The sequence below is a fragment of the Triturus cristatus genome, chromosome 8, assembly GCF_964204655.1.
Source record: "Triturus cristatus chromosome 8, aTriCri1.1, whole genome shotgun sequence".
NCBI lineage: Eukaryota > Metazoa > Chordata > Amphibia > Caudata > Salamandridae > Triturus > Triturus cristatus.
In genome coordinates, this window is record NC_140591.1 from 72,728,965 (window position 1) to 72,749,419 (window position 20,455).

The window sequence follows — 20,455 nt, forward strand, 5'->3', positions numbered from 1 at the left end:
GAAAATTGTGTTGAAGTGACCAATTCCAAATTTTTGGAGATTCTAGAGAGAGTGATGGCGAACAAGTTCCTCCCTGTTTGTTCAGGTAGTGCATCGTCGTAGTATTATCTGTTCTGACAAGCACTAGTGAACCTTTAATCCTGGGAAGAAAAGCCAGGAGGGCTAGATAAACCTTCTAGAGCTGAGTGCAGTCTATGTGCAGGTTCTGCTCAGAAGAGGACCACTTCCCGCTGATCTGAAGCTCCTGAAGGAAGGCTCCCCAACCTTCTAGAGACGCATCCGTAGTTATCACTTGAGGAGAGGCTTGAGTTAGAAAAGGTAGGCCTCGAGAGAGATTTCGTGGATGAGTCCACCAGTTTAGAGAGGCGACCATCTGAGGAGTCACCTGTATGATGTCGAAGGATCCGTTGATTTGAATCCACTGAGTGGAGAGAGCCTCTTAGAGAGGACGCATGCGGAGGCGACAGTAGGGTACTCGAAGAATGCAGGAGGACATCATTCCGAGGAGGGATTTGAATAGGCGCACTGAAAGACTTTCTTTTCCGTATACGCTCTGCTAATTGCCGGAGATTTTGTTGTTGTTCCTGTGATAGGCAAGCTTTTTTCAGGACCGTATTCAGAACTGCTCGCAGAAATGTTATCCACTGCGAAGGTTGTAGGATCGATTTGTCTGGGTTGAGGGTGAGACCCAATTTTTTGAAAAGCCATAGACAGGCTCTGGAAGACTTCCTCGCGCTGTCGAGAGAGGGTGCCTTGACGAGTCAGTCGTCGAGATAAGGGAAGACTTGGTGATGCTGCTGCCTGAGGTATGCAGCCACTGGGGAAAGAGACTTTGTGAATATGCGCGGGCTGACTTGAGTCCGAAGGACAGGACTCGAAACTGGTAGTGCCTGCCGGCCACGGCGAACCTTAGATACTTTGTGTCTTTTGTGGATAGGAATATGAAAATAGTCATCTTGGAGGTCCAAGGATACCATGTAGTCGTTCGCATTGAGACGCTGCAAGACTTCTTAAATGGTAACCATGCGAAACAATTGTTTCTTCAAGAATTTGTTTAGACTTCTCAAATCTAGGATTGGCCTCCATTTCTTTTCCTCTTTGCGCACCAAGAAGAATCGGGAGTAAAAATCTTGTCCTCTTTGATGAACAGGAACCTGTTCTATAGCTCCCTTCGGGATCATTGATGATATTTCCAGGAGTAAGAGGTGTAAATGTTTGTGAGCCATAGGTTGAGGAGGTGTCGGTGGAGGAGTTTGCACAAATTCTAGAGAATGTCCAAACTGTACTTGTTGGAGAACCCAACGATCTGTTGTGATTGGATTCCAATTTTGAAGGTAGTAGGATCTCTTTCCTCCTACTTTGGAGGGTGGAGATGAAACAGAGATCGGCGGTAGAGAGAAGTCATTGGCGTCGGGCGGAATCCTTATGTCGTCCAGCCCTTCGGCGAAAGGAAGACTTGTTGTATGAAGTCTGTGTCTGTTGCCTCTATTGAAATTGTGGCCTGTATTGTTGTTAGATGAGGAGTAGGTAGGATACCTATACTGCTGGTAGCCTCCTCTGTAAGAAGATTGCCCTCTACCCCTTGAGCCTCGAAAAGTGGTGCTTTTATATTGAAGGGTACCCAAAGCTCTGGCTGGATCTGTATCTTTTTTGATCCCTTGGAGGGCTTCATCGATATGAGTTCCAAAAAGGAGTTGTCCATCATAAGGCATGTCAAGGATTTTGGTCTGATCTCAGACCGGAATGTTGTTGCCTTAACCCATCCTTGGCACCTTAGGACCGCCGCCCAAGCCAGTTGGCGGAAACCAGTGGAAGAGATGTCCTTCGCAGCGTCGATCATTTCAGAAGCCGATCTTTCGCCCACCAGCAACACCTTTTTTGCTTCCTCTTTAGACTCTTGCGGCAGGGTCTCTAGGTAGGGAGCAATGTCTGACCACAGCTGCTTGTTGTAGCGTCCCAATAACGCTAATGACTTAGACGCCCGTACAGTTAACGCCGACATGGACTAAAAACGCTTTCCAATATTGTCTAAACACCTGCCCTCTTTATCCGGAGGTGCTGAAAGTGGGGCAGATGGGTTTTTTGATCTGTGTTGAGATGCCGGAGTAATCACTGAATCAGGCTTGGGATGGCCTATTAGGAAGTCCGGAGCGTCGTCAGGAGCTCTATATTTTTTATCCAATCTTGGCAAGACTGGAGGAACTGTAGATGGGTTTGGCATTATTTTGATACCACTTGATCACAGATATAATCTATGATAGGCATAGATCTAACACATTTTTTGAAAGGTTCCTTGAAGTTATAAAGGAAACAGTCCTGCTGGTGAGAAGGCATTGGAAGTTTAAAAGGTTGTGCTTCTCTTCCCAGGAGATTATGGAATCCTCTAATATCTATTGGAGGCGAGTCGACCTGAGGAGGTAACAGCGACGCTGGAAGAGGTATAACATAGTCGTCCCATTCGTCATGATGTGACTCCGTGTCCTGAATTTCCCCTTCTTCTTGTGGCTCATCCCCCTCGTCATCTGTAGAGGGGAGAGGCGACACAGGCACTTCAATGGTAGGAGGCAGTGGAGGTGGAACTTGCGCCATCTGAGGTGGAGAGAGAACTGAGCAGGAGATGGAGCAGAGGTAGGGAACCTCATTCTGTAGTCTGAAATCATGAATTGCAAGTCAGAGACCAGGGCTGAAGGAAGACAAACCATCTGTGGTTGTTGATTATGGCTTTCGTCTTGATAGTACGCCTGCTCATCCATATCTTGATCCTCATACCCGGAGTCCTCCTGATATTTAACATTGAGTTCAGAAGGATTTCTTGCAGCTCAAAACATACTGTCCTCGTCGGAATCATCATCTTTGTCAAAAGATGAGGGAGGCAAAGGTTGGACCCTACTGGGTGATGTCAGGGAAGGCGTCTGCCTGCTGATTTTCTCTTGAAAATATGTATTTTTGGTCTTTGATTAAGGTGTCGTCGACGAGGCCGTCGTCAGTATATTAGTCATCGACAAAGAATAAATCGATGGTCATACAGGGCACTGCCGCCGAAGAAGGAACTCTTGTCGACGACAAATGCAAATCCCTAATTTTTTAAGCCTCTGAAGACTTTTTGTCTGTCTTCTTTTGAGGTTGCTGCGAAGAAGGACCTGGAGAGACATCTCTGGACCTTTTTTGAACAGGATCTTGATGAACTCTCTCTCCTCAGAGGACAAGGGGTCTTCTTTGTCCTTAAGCCTCTGCAGCCAAGTAAAAAGCCTTCCCTCATGGTCTTTTAACGTCTTTGTAGAAAAGGTACGACATACCTTGGAGTCTGTAGATGAGTGGTCCAGATAAAGACAGTAGAGGCAGTCCTTATTTTGGTCATTGACATGTAACCTCTTCTTTTTGAAGGTACCACAGGGCCTAAAAAGGCCTTTTTCAGGAGTGTCTGACTTGAAGACAGTAAGGACTTCACTCAGACAAAGAGAATCCTGAAGAAAAAAAAAAACGTTGAATCCAAGAAACAAGGACAACCTGAGCAGAGCTCAGTGGAGACTCCCTTAGTACGACGTGCGGTAGAAAATCTGAGGGACTAGAGCTCCTTCCAGGGAGGTTCCAGAGTGTGGTGACAGCTGATTGGTTGTTCTCTAGAGTTTGGTCCTTATTACAAAAGGACCTGGATATGTTACTAATGTGAGGCCTTAGGCCTATTGCTCTCCATGTCTTATGGGACATTACTTTACTGATGTGCTGGAGACTCCCATCCCGACGACAGGGAATGATTCAGGCATGTGAATCTATGAAAGATACCCCAATACTGGATAAGTCTGCGTTAGACGACGCCCATGGGGATGTGCTGCCAGTGGGCACAGGTGACGTCGGCAGGGGAGCCTGGGCAAATCAAGGGGGTGCAACCAGTCCAAATCCAGCCATGGATCCAAGTGGCCCAACTGGCGCTGGGGGCAAACCCACCTGTGGGAGACCAGTAGGGGCCACTCTCGCACCCGCGGGACCCATAGGACTGGAAGCCCAAATATTAGGTGCATGGCCTCAAACCTCTCAAAGTTGGGTGGGGTTTGCTCTGGTTCCTGGAAAATAAGGAAGGCCCAGATGCAGGCTGTACCATGGTGCAAGGCCTCAAGTGCCAACACTACGTCGCCTGTCGGATGACTTCGGTGGACGGTGTGGACTTGAAGACCACTTCAGCTTCTTGTCTTTTGCTATTTGTGAGACTTACCCAGATAACTTCGATAAGTGCTTTGAGTTGCTCCACGACTAATCCAGGATCTACCTCTTGAATCGGACTGAGGCCATCGCAACGTCGCACGTTGAGCAGCAAGGACCTTGAGGGACCGCTCTCTCTCGCTCAAGGCCTTGGGGTGCATGGCACGACAATCGACGCAGGTCTTGGGGTCAGAGCCGCACTTGAGGCACCACAGACAGATGAGATTTGGCTCAGTCACCAACATCTGCCGGTGACAGGTGCTACAGGGCTTTAACTAGCCTTCCTTGCGGACATCATACCACACCAATCTAAAAAAAATCTTTGACACAAGGGCACGCTGGGATGGCACCTATATAGAGGCATCACAAGTCACTTCTAGCGCCCACTACAGCATGTGGAGCCGAACGACGCCACATATTGGCACGCAGGAGTACTGCTCACATAAGATTTCCAGATCTAGTCTGGGGATTATTCTAAGGTAAGGAATCTGCGGCTAGAAGTACCTATCAGATTCTCCAAAGCAAGCACTGGGGATTTATGAAAGTTTGGAAGGTAAGACAAGGAGCGACACATTATTCCAGGTACCCATTGGTCTGTGATGGAATACCAGAGACCTTGCATCTGTGGAACACAATGAAGAATAAACTTGAGCCTGACCGAGTGCATCACTAAATCCCTTTAATGGCCTTAGGCTATGACAAGATGCAAAAGAAGCCAGGAAGACCTAAACAGAGTTTAAGACTACAGTTTCTTCAGCAAGAGGTGGAAGCCAAAGGTGCTGAAGAAATACCAGAACCCAAACTGAAAGACTGAAAAGCAGTCAATCAGTATTTCCCAAACTGTGAATGCGCTCCCACTGGTGGCAGTAGATTTCTGATGGGTCACGAAAGTCCATGCAATAAAACAAGATGCCATTAAATTGTGTTTACCTTCTCACATTTGCGGTGCTTAAATGAGACAAAGTTCAAATGTCAGGCTACGTCTGCTCATAAGCTGCTGCTTATTCTTTTAACATGGGATCGGAGTTTCCTTTCTCTGACAACATAGTGTGGCGTTTTAAAAAGTGAATTCTAGGTCAATCTTAAGATGTCATTGCTTTTGGGACACAACAAAATGTAACTACCTGTAAATGAACTGTATGCATTCAGCAGTTAAGAAATCAAAAGTGAAGTAAAATTGTTCTGTAATTCTAAAGTGTGCTGGACACAGATTTCAATTGTTTCAAAAAGAATGAAGGCGCCTTAATTGGTAATGCACAAATGATAAATCACAGAAACCTCATTTCCACTCTATCATTTGTGTGGAATATGTTTTTATCAGTAAAACTAGGTCAGTGCAAATTTAGTGATTTTTTTTTTTTTTTAAATGGAAAATGTACTGCCTGTAAATGACAGTGAGCTACCAAACAACGCTTAAGTTACATCTCCCCTCGTGTCCATTAAAGGAAGGAGGGTAATGAACATTTATCATTCTAGAAAGTGGGTCATGATTCTAAAAGGTTTGGGAACCACTGATCTAACCAGTCCAACTACAAGTATGATATGCTGAAGACCCACAGGGGAAAAACAAAAAACTCTACACACTGAATACAAATATCACTGTGGTCCAATAACTTATTCAATCTAGAAAGCAAATTGGATCCCTTTGTCAAGACAGACTCTGCTGAATGTATTGTCTAGTCTTAACATATCAGACCTCCCACCCCCATAAAGAAAGGACTCATTAATTTTGCCTCCCTTAAAAGGATGGATAAAAAGAACGGAGGACAGAATGAATGGACTACAAAATTAAAGTGATACTCTCTCCAGTGGTTCACTGTTTTGAGATATGACCAGGTCTAAGGTTTAATTTATTCAGATGATTCTGTGTATTGAAGCATAGTTTTTTTTTATGTTTGACAAATTTGCAACTATTTAGTTCAACAGGGTGCACATATCTAGTACATCTATTATATTCCTGTGCCTTCTTTACTTATGAGAAACACACATCACTCCCAGATCGTTGCTCCGTCAGGAGATAGGGTAAGAATCAAAGCATGATTAACAAAAATACACTTCTGAGGTGCATTAAACAATGCACAGCATTTGATTTGTAATTCATTTATCATCATATGCAATGTATGACTATTCAAAGAGTTCAATTCTGCAATGGGCTCACCTTTGCAGTTTGCATTCGACCTTACTCCCTAGCACAAATATTTAAGCTGCATTTGGGTGATACACCTATGTTATAGCAGTTGCACGGCATGTAACAAAAAGATTAGCATCACAAAGTTGTCCCTTGAAGAAAACTTCTACATTGTAAGCTATTGCAAAATTCTCAGGAGAAAGTGAAAATAAATAAAACATCTTTTTCCAACAGTCAATCTATCGTTTCGCATAATGATATAGAGGACTGTAATTCAATTTTTCCCCTCATCACTGCTATACCTGTTCTTGGACATCTTCAAACTCTGAGCTGAGCAGCTCTATGAAAACTGGTACAGCCCCTGCTTGAATAACGATGCGGGTCTGGAGAGAATTTCCTGATGCAATATTTGTCAGTACCCAGGCAGATTCGAACTGAAACACAAATGAATCAGGTATTCACAACAAAGTTCATAACCATAAAATCTGATCAAAACTAGATAAAACCATCAGCTGCATAACAATAAAAAAAGTTACTTACCTGTACACTGTGGTTCTCCAGTATGGATATCTTCTATAGATTCACATGCTTGAATCTTCCCAGTCGTCATGGTGGGAATCCCACTGTAACCGTTGCAATAGTAGTGTTAAAGCATTAGCACTGACTACATTGAAAAATAAATCGTATTTCACAGTATCTTCACAGGTCTGGCTCTCCGCATCTGTCTGCTTCTCACATCCCCTTCAAGGAGCCATCTTCACTGACAAGACCGCCAGTCGACGGCACCGTCGTCTAAGACTGTGCCGTCTACTACGAAGACTTTGATTTCCGGTGCACCGCCGACAGTCTTGTTGGCAACATCTACCACCTCTGAGACAGCATCGTCATGCAAAGATGTAACCCTGACTTCGTCGGGGACGAGACCTCGCCGATGACAAAGATTAGCTCGTCAAACACCTCACCATTGGCGGCTCCGTCCATGGCTGCGCCACCAACGACTCCTCATACCGCATCATTGGTGTTACCATCAGCCATGTTGCGGACGGCATCGTCAATGGTTTCATCGACGGAAGGAAAAAACGTTTTGATGCCACCATCTAAGCCAGCGCTTCAAGGTTTTAAAAAAATGTATCCATTGCCTCCTGGATTTCTAAGCATCGGAGGAGGAAGGCTTATTTGGACCAGCGTACAGTTCTTCCCAATTGAAAGTCAAATGACAAGAATCAGATGAGGAGGATGATGATGGGGACGATAATCCATCTCTTTACTTACAGGATGACTACTCCTTCAGTGAAAGAGATCCTTCCTCCCCTCAGCACATGGCATTATCTGCATGAGGAGCAGGAGGAAGAACAGTATCAACTGCTTGAACCCTTCGTTAGTGTCCATATATCCGTAGTTACAGGCTTACGTGTCATGATCAATGCCTGTTATAAACACTTCCCGAAAGCCACCTATGCTCAGCAGCCCCCACTTCCACAAGAGGTTCCTATCACAAGCCTTGCTCCTCAGAGTTCTCCAAGACGTTTTAAAGAGAAACTAATACCACCGGCTATTTCCATTCAGGATGATCTGCAAGACAGTGATCAGCAAATGGAGGAGGGTAAGCTGAATTCAGATCCTGATGAATGGGACGATTATGTTGCCCCAATGCCTAACCCTCCTAACCCACCAGTTACTGATTTGCCACCTGCAGATATTGGACGTTTTCACAGTCACTTCAGTCCCACTTCAATTCGGTCCTGCCCTGTCCAAATGTTTCAATCAGTGGAAGTCCATAACTTCTGACAAATGTTTGACATTTTTTAGCATGGCCACACTCTGGAATTTGTTCAGCAGCCTGCAAATTTTCTGCCACAGAAGACATCTCAGTCATCCTCCAATTCTCAGAAAATAAATACGATCGCTCCTTTCCAAACACGCAATAGAAGAGGAACCACTCGACCAGCGAAATTTGGGATTCTACTCCCGCTTCAAGAAGAAAACAGGTAAATGGAGGCAGATACTGAACATCAGGTTCTTGAACAAGTTCATAAAATTCAGGATGCTCTCTCTCCAGGAGATTTTGCTCCTCATGGATGTGGGAGACTATCTATTCTCGCTCGAACTGCTAGATGCATTTTTCCACAGTCAGCACCCAGAGTCTTCACCAAGTGTATGGCCCCGGTGGCAGCTTTTCTACGATGTTCCGATCACCAGGTATTTTGTTAATTGGACAATTGGTTAGTCAAAGCTCCATCCTTCCAAGCAGCCAAGAAATCCACACACGCCTGCCGGCAACTGTTTTAGTCTCCAGGTCTCCACCTCAACGAGGAAAAATAATCTCTCCTCCCCTCAATGTTGCTTGTTTTTCTAGGGGCGATCCTCTACACGGATCTATCAAGTCTTGATATATTTTACAGATTCACATGCGACCCTCCACAGTCAGGCTCACATTTTGCTACCTTTATTTTACTTCATTTACACTCTTGCTCGAAATCTGAGGTATGGTGACTCTGCAGGGGATGAGTGCTCCAGAGTCTCAGCCCTGATTGGCTGGAGTTTGGATGTTTTAAAACAAGTTAGGTTAAAAAATACAATTGTTTTTCAATTGTCCATGCGTATGCTTTAACACTTACTACTGTTACCGTGAGAGTCCCACCATGACGACAGGGAAGATTCAAGCATGTAACATGCAAAACAAGAAACAGCAAGCCCAAATGAAAATAACAGACTCTCACTCCAGAATTGAAAATTATGCAGTGCAATTTATTGTAGCATGACTAAATGCTAGGACCAGTGTCCTCCATGACGAGTCTCGCTCCTCGTGGGAGCTTGATCACATGATGCGCCTCAGGTTGCTGACAATTTTTAAAGTGAAATATGTGCACAAACAATTGTAGAAAACAGCCTAACTGTTTAAAATAGAGCAACAAAACTGATACACTATACCACTTTAACAGACTCATATACGTAGACTGCAACCACTGAGATTCCCCTATTTTTCAATCACAGAGTAAAAAATGTACATGTAAAAGTAAAGTTTAGCAACTGGCAAAATATCTACATAGTGCATATTTCGATATGAGCAAGAAATATTATTCAGTTCACTGCTAATGGTACTCCCAACAATTTAGGATTTAAATTCCACACTAAGAACAGATAACTGTGCGTGGATGTTGTCAGTACAATACATAAATGCATAGTGCAATAATTTCTTCCTATATCGAATACCACAGCAATGAATAAAATTATACATAGCAACTGAACATATCGAATGCCAGAAAAAAATGCTAAAAACTCTTGAACTCAACCAACTCATATGAATAAAATCAGCGGCAGTTATAGTCATAATTAATATCAATGATTGTATTAAAAGAAAAGTTTCATACCGCCAGAAAAAAGTTTGTAAAGACTTGAAGATCATCACAATTCTAATTATCTGATATGCAGGCAAGCACACCAGAGTACAGGAAAAATCAGTAATAATCAGCAAAGATTCTCCATAATATAAATGCATGTGCAATTCTTTGTTGACTGAAAAATCACTAGATAATATCATGGAGCCAACCAAGCCTGCAAAATACTCCTGTACCACATTATAGTTACTAACGTGATGATTCACAGAGTCTGCATCATTGTATGAAGAGACAGTATATCTATTAATAATAGATAAATACTTTGCTATATAATGCAGCTAATAGTAAACAAAGAAAGTAGAAAGTGCCATATGCCTAACTTGTGCAAAACAGTGCTGTGCAAAGTGATATTGTGCAAGTAAGCATATCGACACACTAGCAGCAAGGGGGAAAAAAACCCTGAATCATCTAAGCCTAGGTAATTCCAAAGTGCAAGTGCATAGAAAAATAGCAAATCAATGTGAATGTAAGAACAATTGATAAATACATTCACATAGTCTAAAAAGATCTTCAACATCTCAATAGCATCTAAACACTGATGGACAAAAGCAAAACATTTTAAACAAAAATATCAATGCAAAAATTATTTTCAAAAATAGGGGAAGAGGCTCTAGAGAAAATTGTGAAGGTCTTCATTCATGTTAAGGCCATTCGGAGCTCGTGTATCAAGAGCTAAAATAAAGTGAGATTCACTTTGTCTCAAGAGTTTGTCACGATTCCCACCCCGGCCGGGATTGGGGACAGACCCTAAGACAGTGTATTCCAAGTCTTTCAATTGGTTGTCATGTACAGACTTGAAATGTCTGGCCACTGGATAATTGAGGTCAGAGTTCACTATGGCTCTAACATGCTGAAGAATACGTTTATGTACCGGTAGCTTGGTGCTGCCGATATATTCTAGATTACAAGTGCACCTCAGTTTGTAGATGGCATAGTCAGAGCGACACGTTCGATGTTGTTTAATAGCGAACAATTTCTCACTAAAAGCTGTTGTATAATGTGTACTGTTTTTAGCAAATGTGCACGCTCTGCAAGAACTGTATTTGAAGAAACCAGTTTTAGTAAGCCAATTCTTAACAGGTTTCACCTCAGGCATAGATTTAACAAGAGCGTCCCTCATAGAGGGCGCTCTTCTGAAGGCGATAGCTGGCATAGTTGGCAGAATAGGACCAAGAATATTGTCTGTCAAAATAGGCCATTCTGAATAAATGATCCTGCGAATAGTTTGTTCTTGTGTACTAAAACTAGTAATGAGCCGAATTGGGTGCACAGTTTTTTCGGAAAGATCAGTGTCAATGCTCCCACTAGAGCGTGACTGAAGTAAAACTTCCCTTTGCTTATCATTGGCTTTATTTAAAGATCGGGTCAGTTGTTGCCTACTATATCCTCTCTCACGGAATCGCTGAAATGCATCCATTTGGCACTGTAAAGAGACTATCTCGGAACTGCATATTCTACGGATACGTATGAACTCTCCATACGGTATGCTGTTGATAAGGTGTCATGGATGTGCACTATCTGCATGGAGTATCGAATTGCCAGCAGTGATCTTTCTGTGCAATTTAGTATGAAGGACACCTTTGTCTACATACAATAAAACTTCCAAAAATTCCACCATAGAATCATCAATAGAAGCTGTAAATCTTAAATTTAAGTCATTAACATTGATATCTTCTATGAATTTAAGAGCATCATCTTTGGATCCTTTCCAGATGAGACAACATCGTCAATGTAGCGCCAATAATGTACTACATGACTCCACCAGAGGCGGTGGGCGGCAGTGAGGACGTGCCCCTCCCACCAGCCAACATGTAAACATGAATAGCTTGGGGAGAAGCATGAACCCATCGCCACCCCGCGCATCTGCTGGTAAATCTCATTCTGAAAATGAAAGAAATTTGTAGTAAGACACAGATCAATAATTTCTAACAGCACGGTATTGTGTTCTCTCATATCCAAGTCCGATTATCAAGGAAGTGTTTAGTAGCATTGATTCCATCACAGTGATTTATGCTAGTGTACAGGGATTCAATATCCATTACAACTAACAAATAGTCCGAACACCAAACAACATTCCTAATCTTGTTAAAAAAAAATCTGTAGTATCTTTCAGATAAGATGGTAAACTAACCACATGCGGCTGCAAGAAAAAAATCTACTTATTTTGACAGATTCTCGTTCATACTACCCTGAGCAGAAATGATAGGTCGTCCTGGTACAGGAGTGGTTCTTTTATGGACTTTTGGTAAAAAATACAAAATAGGAGTAACCAGGTGTTCAACATTAAGAAAAGTAATTTCTTCCTTAGTCAAGAGTCCATGTCGCCTCCATTGATGTAGTTTTTTGCAGGTACTGTCCTCTGCAGCTCTCATTCCACATCTGGAGGACTTCCTAGAACATGAAGCGTTGGAAAGATGCCGCTCCGCTTCTATCAAATAGTCCGTCCGTGACCACAATACTGTATTGCCACCTTTATCTGATTTATTAATGATAAGCTGTGAATTGTTTTGTAGCTTCTTAATCAGGAGATGATATTGGCTATTTCTAAAATCGTTATGTCGTTTTTGTGCCAGTATTGATCTATTCAGGGATTTAAGTTCAGTGATGACTGTCACTATAAACATCTATTGCATCCTTTGGCATCAGTGGCAAGAAGGTGGAAACTGGACGAAATGGACTTGGTGCAGATTTATTGACACATACAACTTGACTGACTGTAGGAATTTTGCCAAGGCTTGTATCATGTGCTAGATCATACAAAGTCTGTAAGTTGGAGAGGTCTTTAACTTGCAGGGCACCATCTGTGTTGGTCGTTTTGGCAGTAATGCTAGTAGATTTACCTGAAAATGAATTCAACTGAAAATGTTAGATAAGTTTAATTTTTCTGATAAATTTAAAAACATCAATCCGTGCCCGATTGTATGAGAAGCGAGTTTTTGGACAAAATGACAGTCCTAATGACAGAAGTTGTTCCTTGGCTTTGGATAGTATAGTGTCAGTCAAGTTGATAACAGTATTATCAGTAGTACTGATTACTTTTTCCAAGCCCTCTTTGCATTGCCTCTGGATGAAGTTTTGCCGGTGCCTGACCCTCCTCTCCCTCCTCTGTTTGCTGATCTCCTTGCACATACTGAGGTTTGCGGGGGCGCATGATGTACCGCCGGTCCTCGCTCACAAAATTTAATTCCTCTGCAAGTGAAAAATGTGAAAGTTCAGATGCACTTGGACCTGAAGAACCTAGAGTACCAGATCTGTTGTCTTCTGAATCACTGTTGGATGTAAGAGAGGCCGAATCAGAGTCACCTACTGGAAGCTTTGTCTCATTTTCACTAGTAGTTTGTTTATTTTTTGAAGTGCTTCCAATTAATGCCGGTCGTTGATAATTATCATATTTGCAAGCAAAGGTAAAGATTCTTCCGGTAGCATAATCGTTCTGATCTCGTGCAAACGTATAGATTTTGCGTTCTTTAATCACTTCTTCATATGTATATATATATATATCTCTATCTCGAACGTCCATCCTTATCACCCCTTGATTTGAAGTCAAATGTGGTAAAGGAATATTGCATGCACAACCACTGCACCAGCAGTTTCAAGAGGTGTGGCCCCACAGGGGTAAGAATAGTTCCACCAATTTATATGTGAAGTGCACCAAGCAGTTATTGTTCATAAATATCAATCCAATTCAGTCTTGTATCATTCAAGAATGAACGCCACTTATCAAGGTGACCCATATTTGTATTCATGACGAGAAGTGTTAAGCATTTGCCCTGATAATTGGTGTTCTTCATTGATAGGAGTCTCATGCATACTGGGAACTCCATGACTTTATGTATGCCTTGAAGGATACTACTTAAGCCCTGATGAAGTTCACATGCAGTGAACGAAACACGTTGGCTGTTCTGCTCTTTTTTCAAGAATAAAGAACTTTCTGAATATTACAAGACTGATATTTATGAACAATAACTGTGCGGTGCACTTCACAAATAGGTGGAAGATTCAAGCATGTGAATCTATAAAAGATACAATACTGGAGAACAATCGCCATATTTAAGGGAACATGTTCCAGTGAAACGGTTGAAAAAACAGTCCTGTAGATTCTTTTTCATATGAATGTCCCTTCCCATAATTTTGAATTGGGTACTGTGAATGCTCTTTGTGGAAAAAGAAAACAAAAACACGATGGCTGGAATTATTCAGTCTCAGCGACATGTAAAAAAAAAAAAAAACAGGCCATCTTTTTGGCCTTCCATGCTAACTCAGAAGAAAACTAGCCATATGCAAATAAACTGCAGTTCTGCTCCATTCAGACCAATCCAGCCCTGACTGATGCTCAGGATGACAAATGATAATCTAAATAAAAAAATCTTTTGGGATTACTGCTGCCTAGACTGCCTTCTGGCCATCATGACAATCAACGAAGTGAAGAACTACCGTGTGTGGTGGTAGCTGACAACATGGGGATACAAATCTGTTTATTCAACAGAATGCTTAAACCATGAACAAGGTAACAATGCCAGTAGGTAGTGTAGGCACTTCAGGGTTCCCAAATGACAGGAACACAAGTTAGAAAGTAAGATAGCTACAAGCATGGCTGAGATCTCTCTCATGTTTAAGAGTCTTAAATAACACTCCTGCACCAAGACCAGACCACCTTTTTACACAAGGAATAAACAGATTACTCACAGGTGAATACAAACTAGATGTGGCAGGAATAACATACAATAGGAACACTTTTAAACACATTTTTAGTACACTTTGACAGCCTGTGAATGTCTATATATTTGAAAGTGAAGACGTGATTCAGTCAAGGAAGAAGAATTTTTAGGTTATTCATGAAGGCAAAACTGTCACAAAGAGGATACACTAACGGCACCCATGGCAACATAGGCACCTCTCCACCAATTGATACCCTCCTGAACTGCAGGGGCAGGATAAGGCAGAGATGGGGGGTATAGCATCCACTATGGTCTCTATACAGGGTCACTCCTGCATGCCTTTGCCACCACTGACGGTCTCCAGAAGAGCCAGAACGTCAAGCGCTAGGATGCAGGAACAAAAAAAACTGGAGTGGAAGGCCATCTGAGCTCAGTTCACAAGGGTAATCAAACTACCCCTTTCTTCAGGAGCATGCTCCATGCTGTGGAATAAAGAGCTATGAGATATGTCAATGAGCTCTAGACAGGTCAGGACAAACTATAGATTACCAGGGGCAGAATTCCTGTTCTCTATCGCACAGCAAGGAGCATGCACTTGGAGAGCGGTAGTTAAAATTTCATAAAAAGAGGAAAAGAATGGCTAGTAAAATACTGCTCAAGAGATGCAAGAATCTCACTTTCTCAAAAAGTTTAACAATTTGAATGCAGATTGGTTGCTCAAGCAAATTTACAAAGTAGATGAAGCAAACAAGGTGCCAGATAAGGGGTGCCGGATCCCATACGGATAGTGAAAGGAGAAGACCGCAAAGACCAAATGAAAGAAAGATGAAGTGCTGATGTTTAAATTTTTAAGCTATTTCCTTATTAAAGAGGAATACCCTTCAGAGCAGACAGGCAGAAAGGTTTCTCTGTACTGGATGCTAAATCAGATTTTTTCTAATGTATTTGAATACAAACACTGAACACAGTTTGCACAGGGACTGGGTGGAGGATGGGAGTGGTCGGGGTTTTGGAGATCTCGATGTATTCTACAATGCCCACATTTTGGCAGTTCTTCAACAGTGCTTACAGTAAAGAAATTTCTGCCATGATAGAAGATATGGTTAGATGACAGTAACAACAACTGCCGATCACGGATAGCTCAGTAAACATTAAATACCATCAAGGCAAGGCCACGATTCTGGAGCACTCATGATAGCTAGAAAAAATGTACTCTACATGGGACAAAAACTATGCCTATGTAAAGGCAGCATTTTCTTTGTATAGCTTTTAAGAAAAAAGATGTAATAAATCAGAAATTCAGTTAAATGAAAAGAATGTCACATTGCAGCCATACAGCCAAACGTATTTTCATTTTCCATTTTTTAGAAGAGAAAACAGCATGTGAAGCCAAATTTTCTTCAGCAGTACAACGCATCCAGCAACTACAGGCGAAGTTATAGACAAATAATCTAAAACTGTTTGAAGAAGGCTTTCCGTACTGCACAGCGCTATTGAACAAAAACCCACCATACTCTGGTTACATACCAGGGGGATGTGGACTAGATGAACAAAGGAAGAGATGTGAGAGAAAAAGTAGGCCGACTCCCTGACTGACCGATCCGAACAAGTTTCTGGCAAACTTAATTACATTTGAAACCGAGAACTACTCAGGCCCTGCTAGGGCAGAATGGTTGAGTTTGAATGGTTGAATTATTAAGTCCATCTGAGACAACGTTTGGTCTCCCATTCTAGGGGGGAGGCAGAAAAAGAAGGCTAACTTAAAAGGTCTGGTACTTTATCTGCCCAGTGGTGGATCGATCTAATTTCGCTTGCTGGTTTCTAAGACCTACAGGAAAAACAGGATTCAACTTGTTTAGCCAGTGTCACCCATTTTGTAACTTAACAGGTGCTTCAAAGAGAAATCAACAATGAATATGGTAAGCACAGCAATAGAACAGCAATGTGTAAGGATATCATTGTCTGTCGTCACTAGGAGGCTAATGGCACCAAACTGAGGAACACAATAGTATATTGTGTTTTGAGTCATAGAAGGGTTGTAGTTGGGCTGTTCTCCTTCAAGAATCCTAAAAAAAGAAAATCCTGTAGTCCATTTATGAACATGATCCTAGCCAGAAACAAGTGGTTATCACCTTCCCCTTAACAGCTTCTGTAAAGTAGGCACTGCAAGTGGATGCAAGGCTGAACACAGCCCATGATATCATTCCACCACTTCTTTTTATATTAAATTAGAGTATTTCTGAAAAATCTTTTTGCTAACTGTAGGAAGCTGGTTCTGTATATGCTATACCAAAGTAAAGTATAGTGTGCACAGAGTCCGGGGGGGTCCCCAGAGGCTTAAGTAGATAATACTAAAAAGTTCTACTTCTGGTAGTGTGGTCGAGCAGTTAGGCTCATCAGAGGGTTGTGTTAAGCATTTGTTGAACACAATCAGGCAAGAAATGTTTACACACACTGAAAGACTGAATCCAAGACCAATTGTTTTGTATCAAAAAGTTATTACCTTGTACATTTTATTTTTAGAACCAAGAGGAACTTAGTTGGGGGTAATTAACAGTTTAAAAGTAGCAATACTTTTCAAATGCAGTAGGAACTGGCTCGCAAGGCAGTAAACAATGATTTTACAGTAGTAGAAATACTTTAGTGAGATCAGTTTAAAACAGTAGAACTGTGCAATAGAAATAAATAGCCTTTTGTATGCAATAGGATGAAAACACAATGCAATCCTATGTGAGGAACACAGGGTTATGCATCAACTGGTAATTTCAAAACCTACTCTTCCAGTCTCCAAGCGTTTTGACCAACATTGGGCAAGGTTTAGTTTAAGTTAAGTACTGCACCACCAGAGGCAGCGGGTGCAAATCAGCATCAGGCGCCCAATGCTTTTCTATGAAGGTTGCTGGCCGCACAAACAGGCTACAGGATCAGACCAGGAGGCTCAACAAAGGAGACCAACGGCAGGGCAGGTAAGTTGGAGAGCTGCTGGACACCGTCAGCTGGGCTCCTCAAAGTCAGGGATTAAAGATGCAGGGGTGCCTTTTGGCGCTAGGTTTTCATTGCTGAAGCCGGTTGTGTTCAGGGGATCCTTCATGAAGAGGCTGCAGGAGACTTCATGGAGTCCAGGAAAGGTCAGCCACAGATGGAATCGAAGTCTGGATCGTTGGGGAGATGATGCTGGACAGGTAAGCCACTTGGGCCATGGGCATCAGGTGCAAAGTGGTCAGGAGTCGCAGATCTTCCTGGATCCAAAGTCTTTGAAGATGGAGTTTTTCTGGACAGGGCGGCTGTCCTCGGGAGATCTGGTCATTATTGAAGAGTGGCAGTCTTCCTCAAGTTCATGGAAATCGCTGGCCACGGGACAGGTGTCTTCACAGGCTCGAGAAGCAGGAGACAGGTCAGTAGGGCTGGGGGCAAGGCAGTAGGTGTCTTCTTGCTTTGCTGCACGGCGTCCTCTTAGTCAGTCTTCATAGGTTGCAGGGATCGGAGGATCAAGGGTGCCCCTATCTACTACATTTAGGGGTGTTACAGGTACTGGCACATGGTAGCCAATGGGCTACTTGCCTTTAGGGTGACTACACCCTTTTAATGCACCCTTACTTAGGGAACAGGGAATCTCCCCTAAACTGATTGGGTAAAATCGTTCCATTCAAGATGGAGGATTTCCAAAGGAGGGGGTCACTTCAGCTTTGGACACACCTTAGGGGTGGTCCTGGCTGAGAGGGGTACACCTCTGACTACTAATTTTCCTGCCAACCATGCATCCAAAAGTGGGACCTGGTCAGGGGGGGCGGACATCTCCACTGGCTGGAGAGTCCCTGGCTAGCATTACAGAGGTCAGGAAGCCTTTGAGGCTCATCGCATTGAATGCAGTTCCTGCTAGGGGGTAGATGTGAAACACCTCCACCCAAGCAGGCCTGGTTTCTGGCCCACGAGAGTACAAGGGCCCTCGCCTCAGGGGGTCCAAAAAAATGTATGTGTGGCAGGTTGGTGCAGACAAGTCAGATGGACATGAGGAAGTTGGTCCTTTTTAAGAGGGCATCTCCAAGAAGCCCTCCAAGTGCATTTTGTATTAAATCCCACACTGGCATCAGTGTAGGTTTATTATACTGAGGAGTTTCATAGCAAACTCGTTAGCATTCAGTAAATCCATCATGGAGCTGTGGAGTTCGTAATGACGAACTCCCAGCCCATGTACTCAATATGGCTACACTGCACGTACAATGTCTGAATGGACACAGACTGTATGGGCATAGCAGGGCAGATGACTGATGCAGCTATGCCCTCACCTGTGGTATAGTGCACACTGACTTAGGGCTGTGAGGCCTGCTGAAGGGGTGACTTACTAATGCCACAGGCAGTGTTGTGTAGGCATGGCACATAGGGGTGTCTGTCATGTAGACTTCGGTTTTGTCTGCACCACAACACAGTCTGCAAAGGCTTTGTAGGTGCGTTAGGCAAGGTGCCTTTGAGGGTGACAATATATGCATCTTCCCTCTCATCCAAAACACAGCACAAATGCAGGTAGCACTGGCCTTGGACTCAATAACTGCAATTCACTATACCTGGCCGCCAATAAGAGTATGCAGTACAAACTTCAGGTGCTGCAGAATGGACTGGCCAGACTTCTTCTGGTCTGGTCCCAGGAAACAATCTGCCAGGAAAGGACTAAAATCCCTGCACTGGCTCCTTATCGAAAAATGTATTAGCTTCAAGTCACTCTGCATGGTATACAAGTCACCGTATCTTCCCTACCCTTCCAGATTAAAAGGAAAATGCTACTTACAAGTATGCATCTGTTCTTGGTATGCAGAGCTGCAGAGATTCACACTCTGTGCATCGATCGCCATCTGGTGTTGGGCTCGGATGCTTGCACCTTGTTGTTGTCTTGGAAGAAGTCTTTTGTAGTCACGAGATAGGAGACTCCTCCCTTGGACGATAGAGAGCATGGGCATCAACCCAATCCTCAGATTGTTTTTCGCCATGAAGGGAAATGATGGCGTTTGTAAGAAACAGAAAGATGTCCATGAGAATGTATCTAAGTAAGATAACACTGGAACATATACAAGTTCCGGGGAGGTGGGTGGGAGTGTGAATCTCTGCAGCTCTACATGCCAAGAACAGGTGTATACTGGTAAGTAGCATTTTCCATTCGAGGTATATGAGCTGCAGAATTCAAACTCTGTGCATAGACTGTAAAGCAGTGTCTTCCCTAGTGGTGGTCACCTGTATCAGTTGCAGTGGTTTGAAAGTGTCCTAAAAACAGCTTGGCCTACAGAAGCTTGTTGCTTTGCCTGCACATCTACACAATAGTGTTTGGTGAAGGTGTGTGTCGTAGACCATGTTGCTGCCTTACAAATGTCTTCTAGGGGAATGTTCCCTAAGAATGCCATGGAAGCCCCTAGTTTGCGTGTTGAATGCGCTCTAGGGGGAATTGTTAATGTACATTTTGCTTTCTGATAGCATATTTGAATACATTTTACTATCCACCTGGCAATTCCGGCTTTGGAAATAGGATTGCCTTTATGAGGTGGAGAGAAAGCTACAAACAGTTGCTTTGTTTTCCTAAATGTTTTCGTCCTGTATTTCCTGAAGTAAAGCTCTTGACGTAGAGCGTGTGAAGAGCTCTTTCCGCAACGCAATCAGGGTTTTGGAAAAATACTGGTAACTCTACTGATTAAGGTGGAAAGCAGAGATTACTTTGGGAAGGAATTTGGGATTTGTCCTAAGAAACACCTTGTTACGATGTAATTGTAAGAATGGTTCTTGTATGGTTAAAGCCTGGATCTCACTTACTCTTCTGAGAGAGGTGATTGCGACAAGGAGAGCTACTTTCCATGTAAGGAATTGGAATTCGCATTTGTGTAAAGGCTCAAATGGGGGACCCATGAGTCTAGTAAGAACAATGTTTAGGTTCCACACTGGAGAGGGTGGCAGTCTGGGTGGAACTATCCTTTTAAGGCCTTCCATAAAGGCTTTGATAGCGGGTACTCTAAACAATGGCAAATGTCTGTTTTGTAGGTAGGAGGCAAGGGCAGCCAAATTTATTCTTATTGATAAGTATGCCAGATTGCATC

General features: G+C 43.0%; 1 protein-coding gene across 1 annotated transcript in view; it reads right to left on the minus strand.

Annotated features, from left to right (window-relative positions):
* Nucleotides 1–20,455, minus strand: part of KPNA1 (karyopherin subunit alpha 1) — a 311,573-nt gene that overhangs the window by 157,424 nt on the left and 133,694 nt on the right. The window contains exon 6 of the mRNA XM_085621023.1: nt 6,628–6,759. Within this exon, the coding sequence (XP_085477149.1) occupies nt 6,628–6,759 (132 nt within the window). The remainder of the gene's footprint in view (nt 1–6,627; nt 6,760–20,455) is intronic.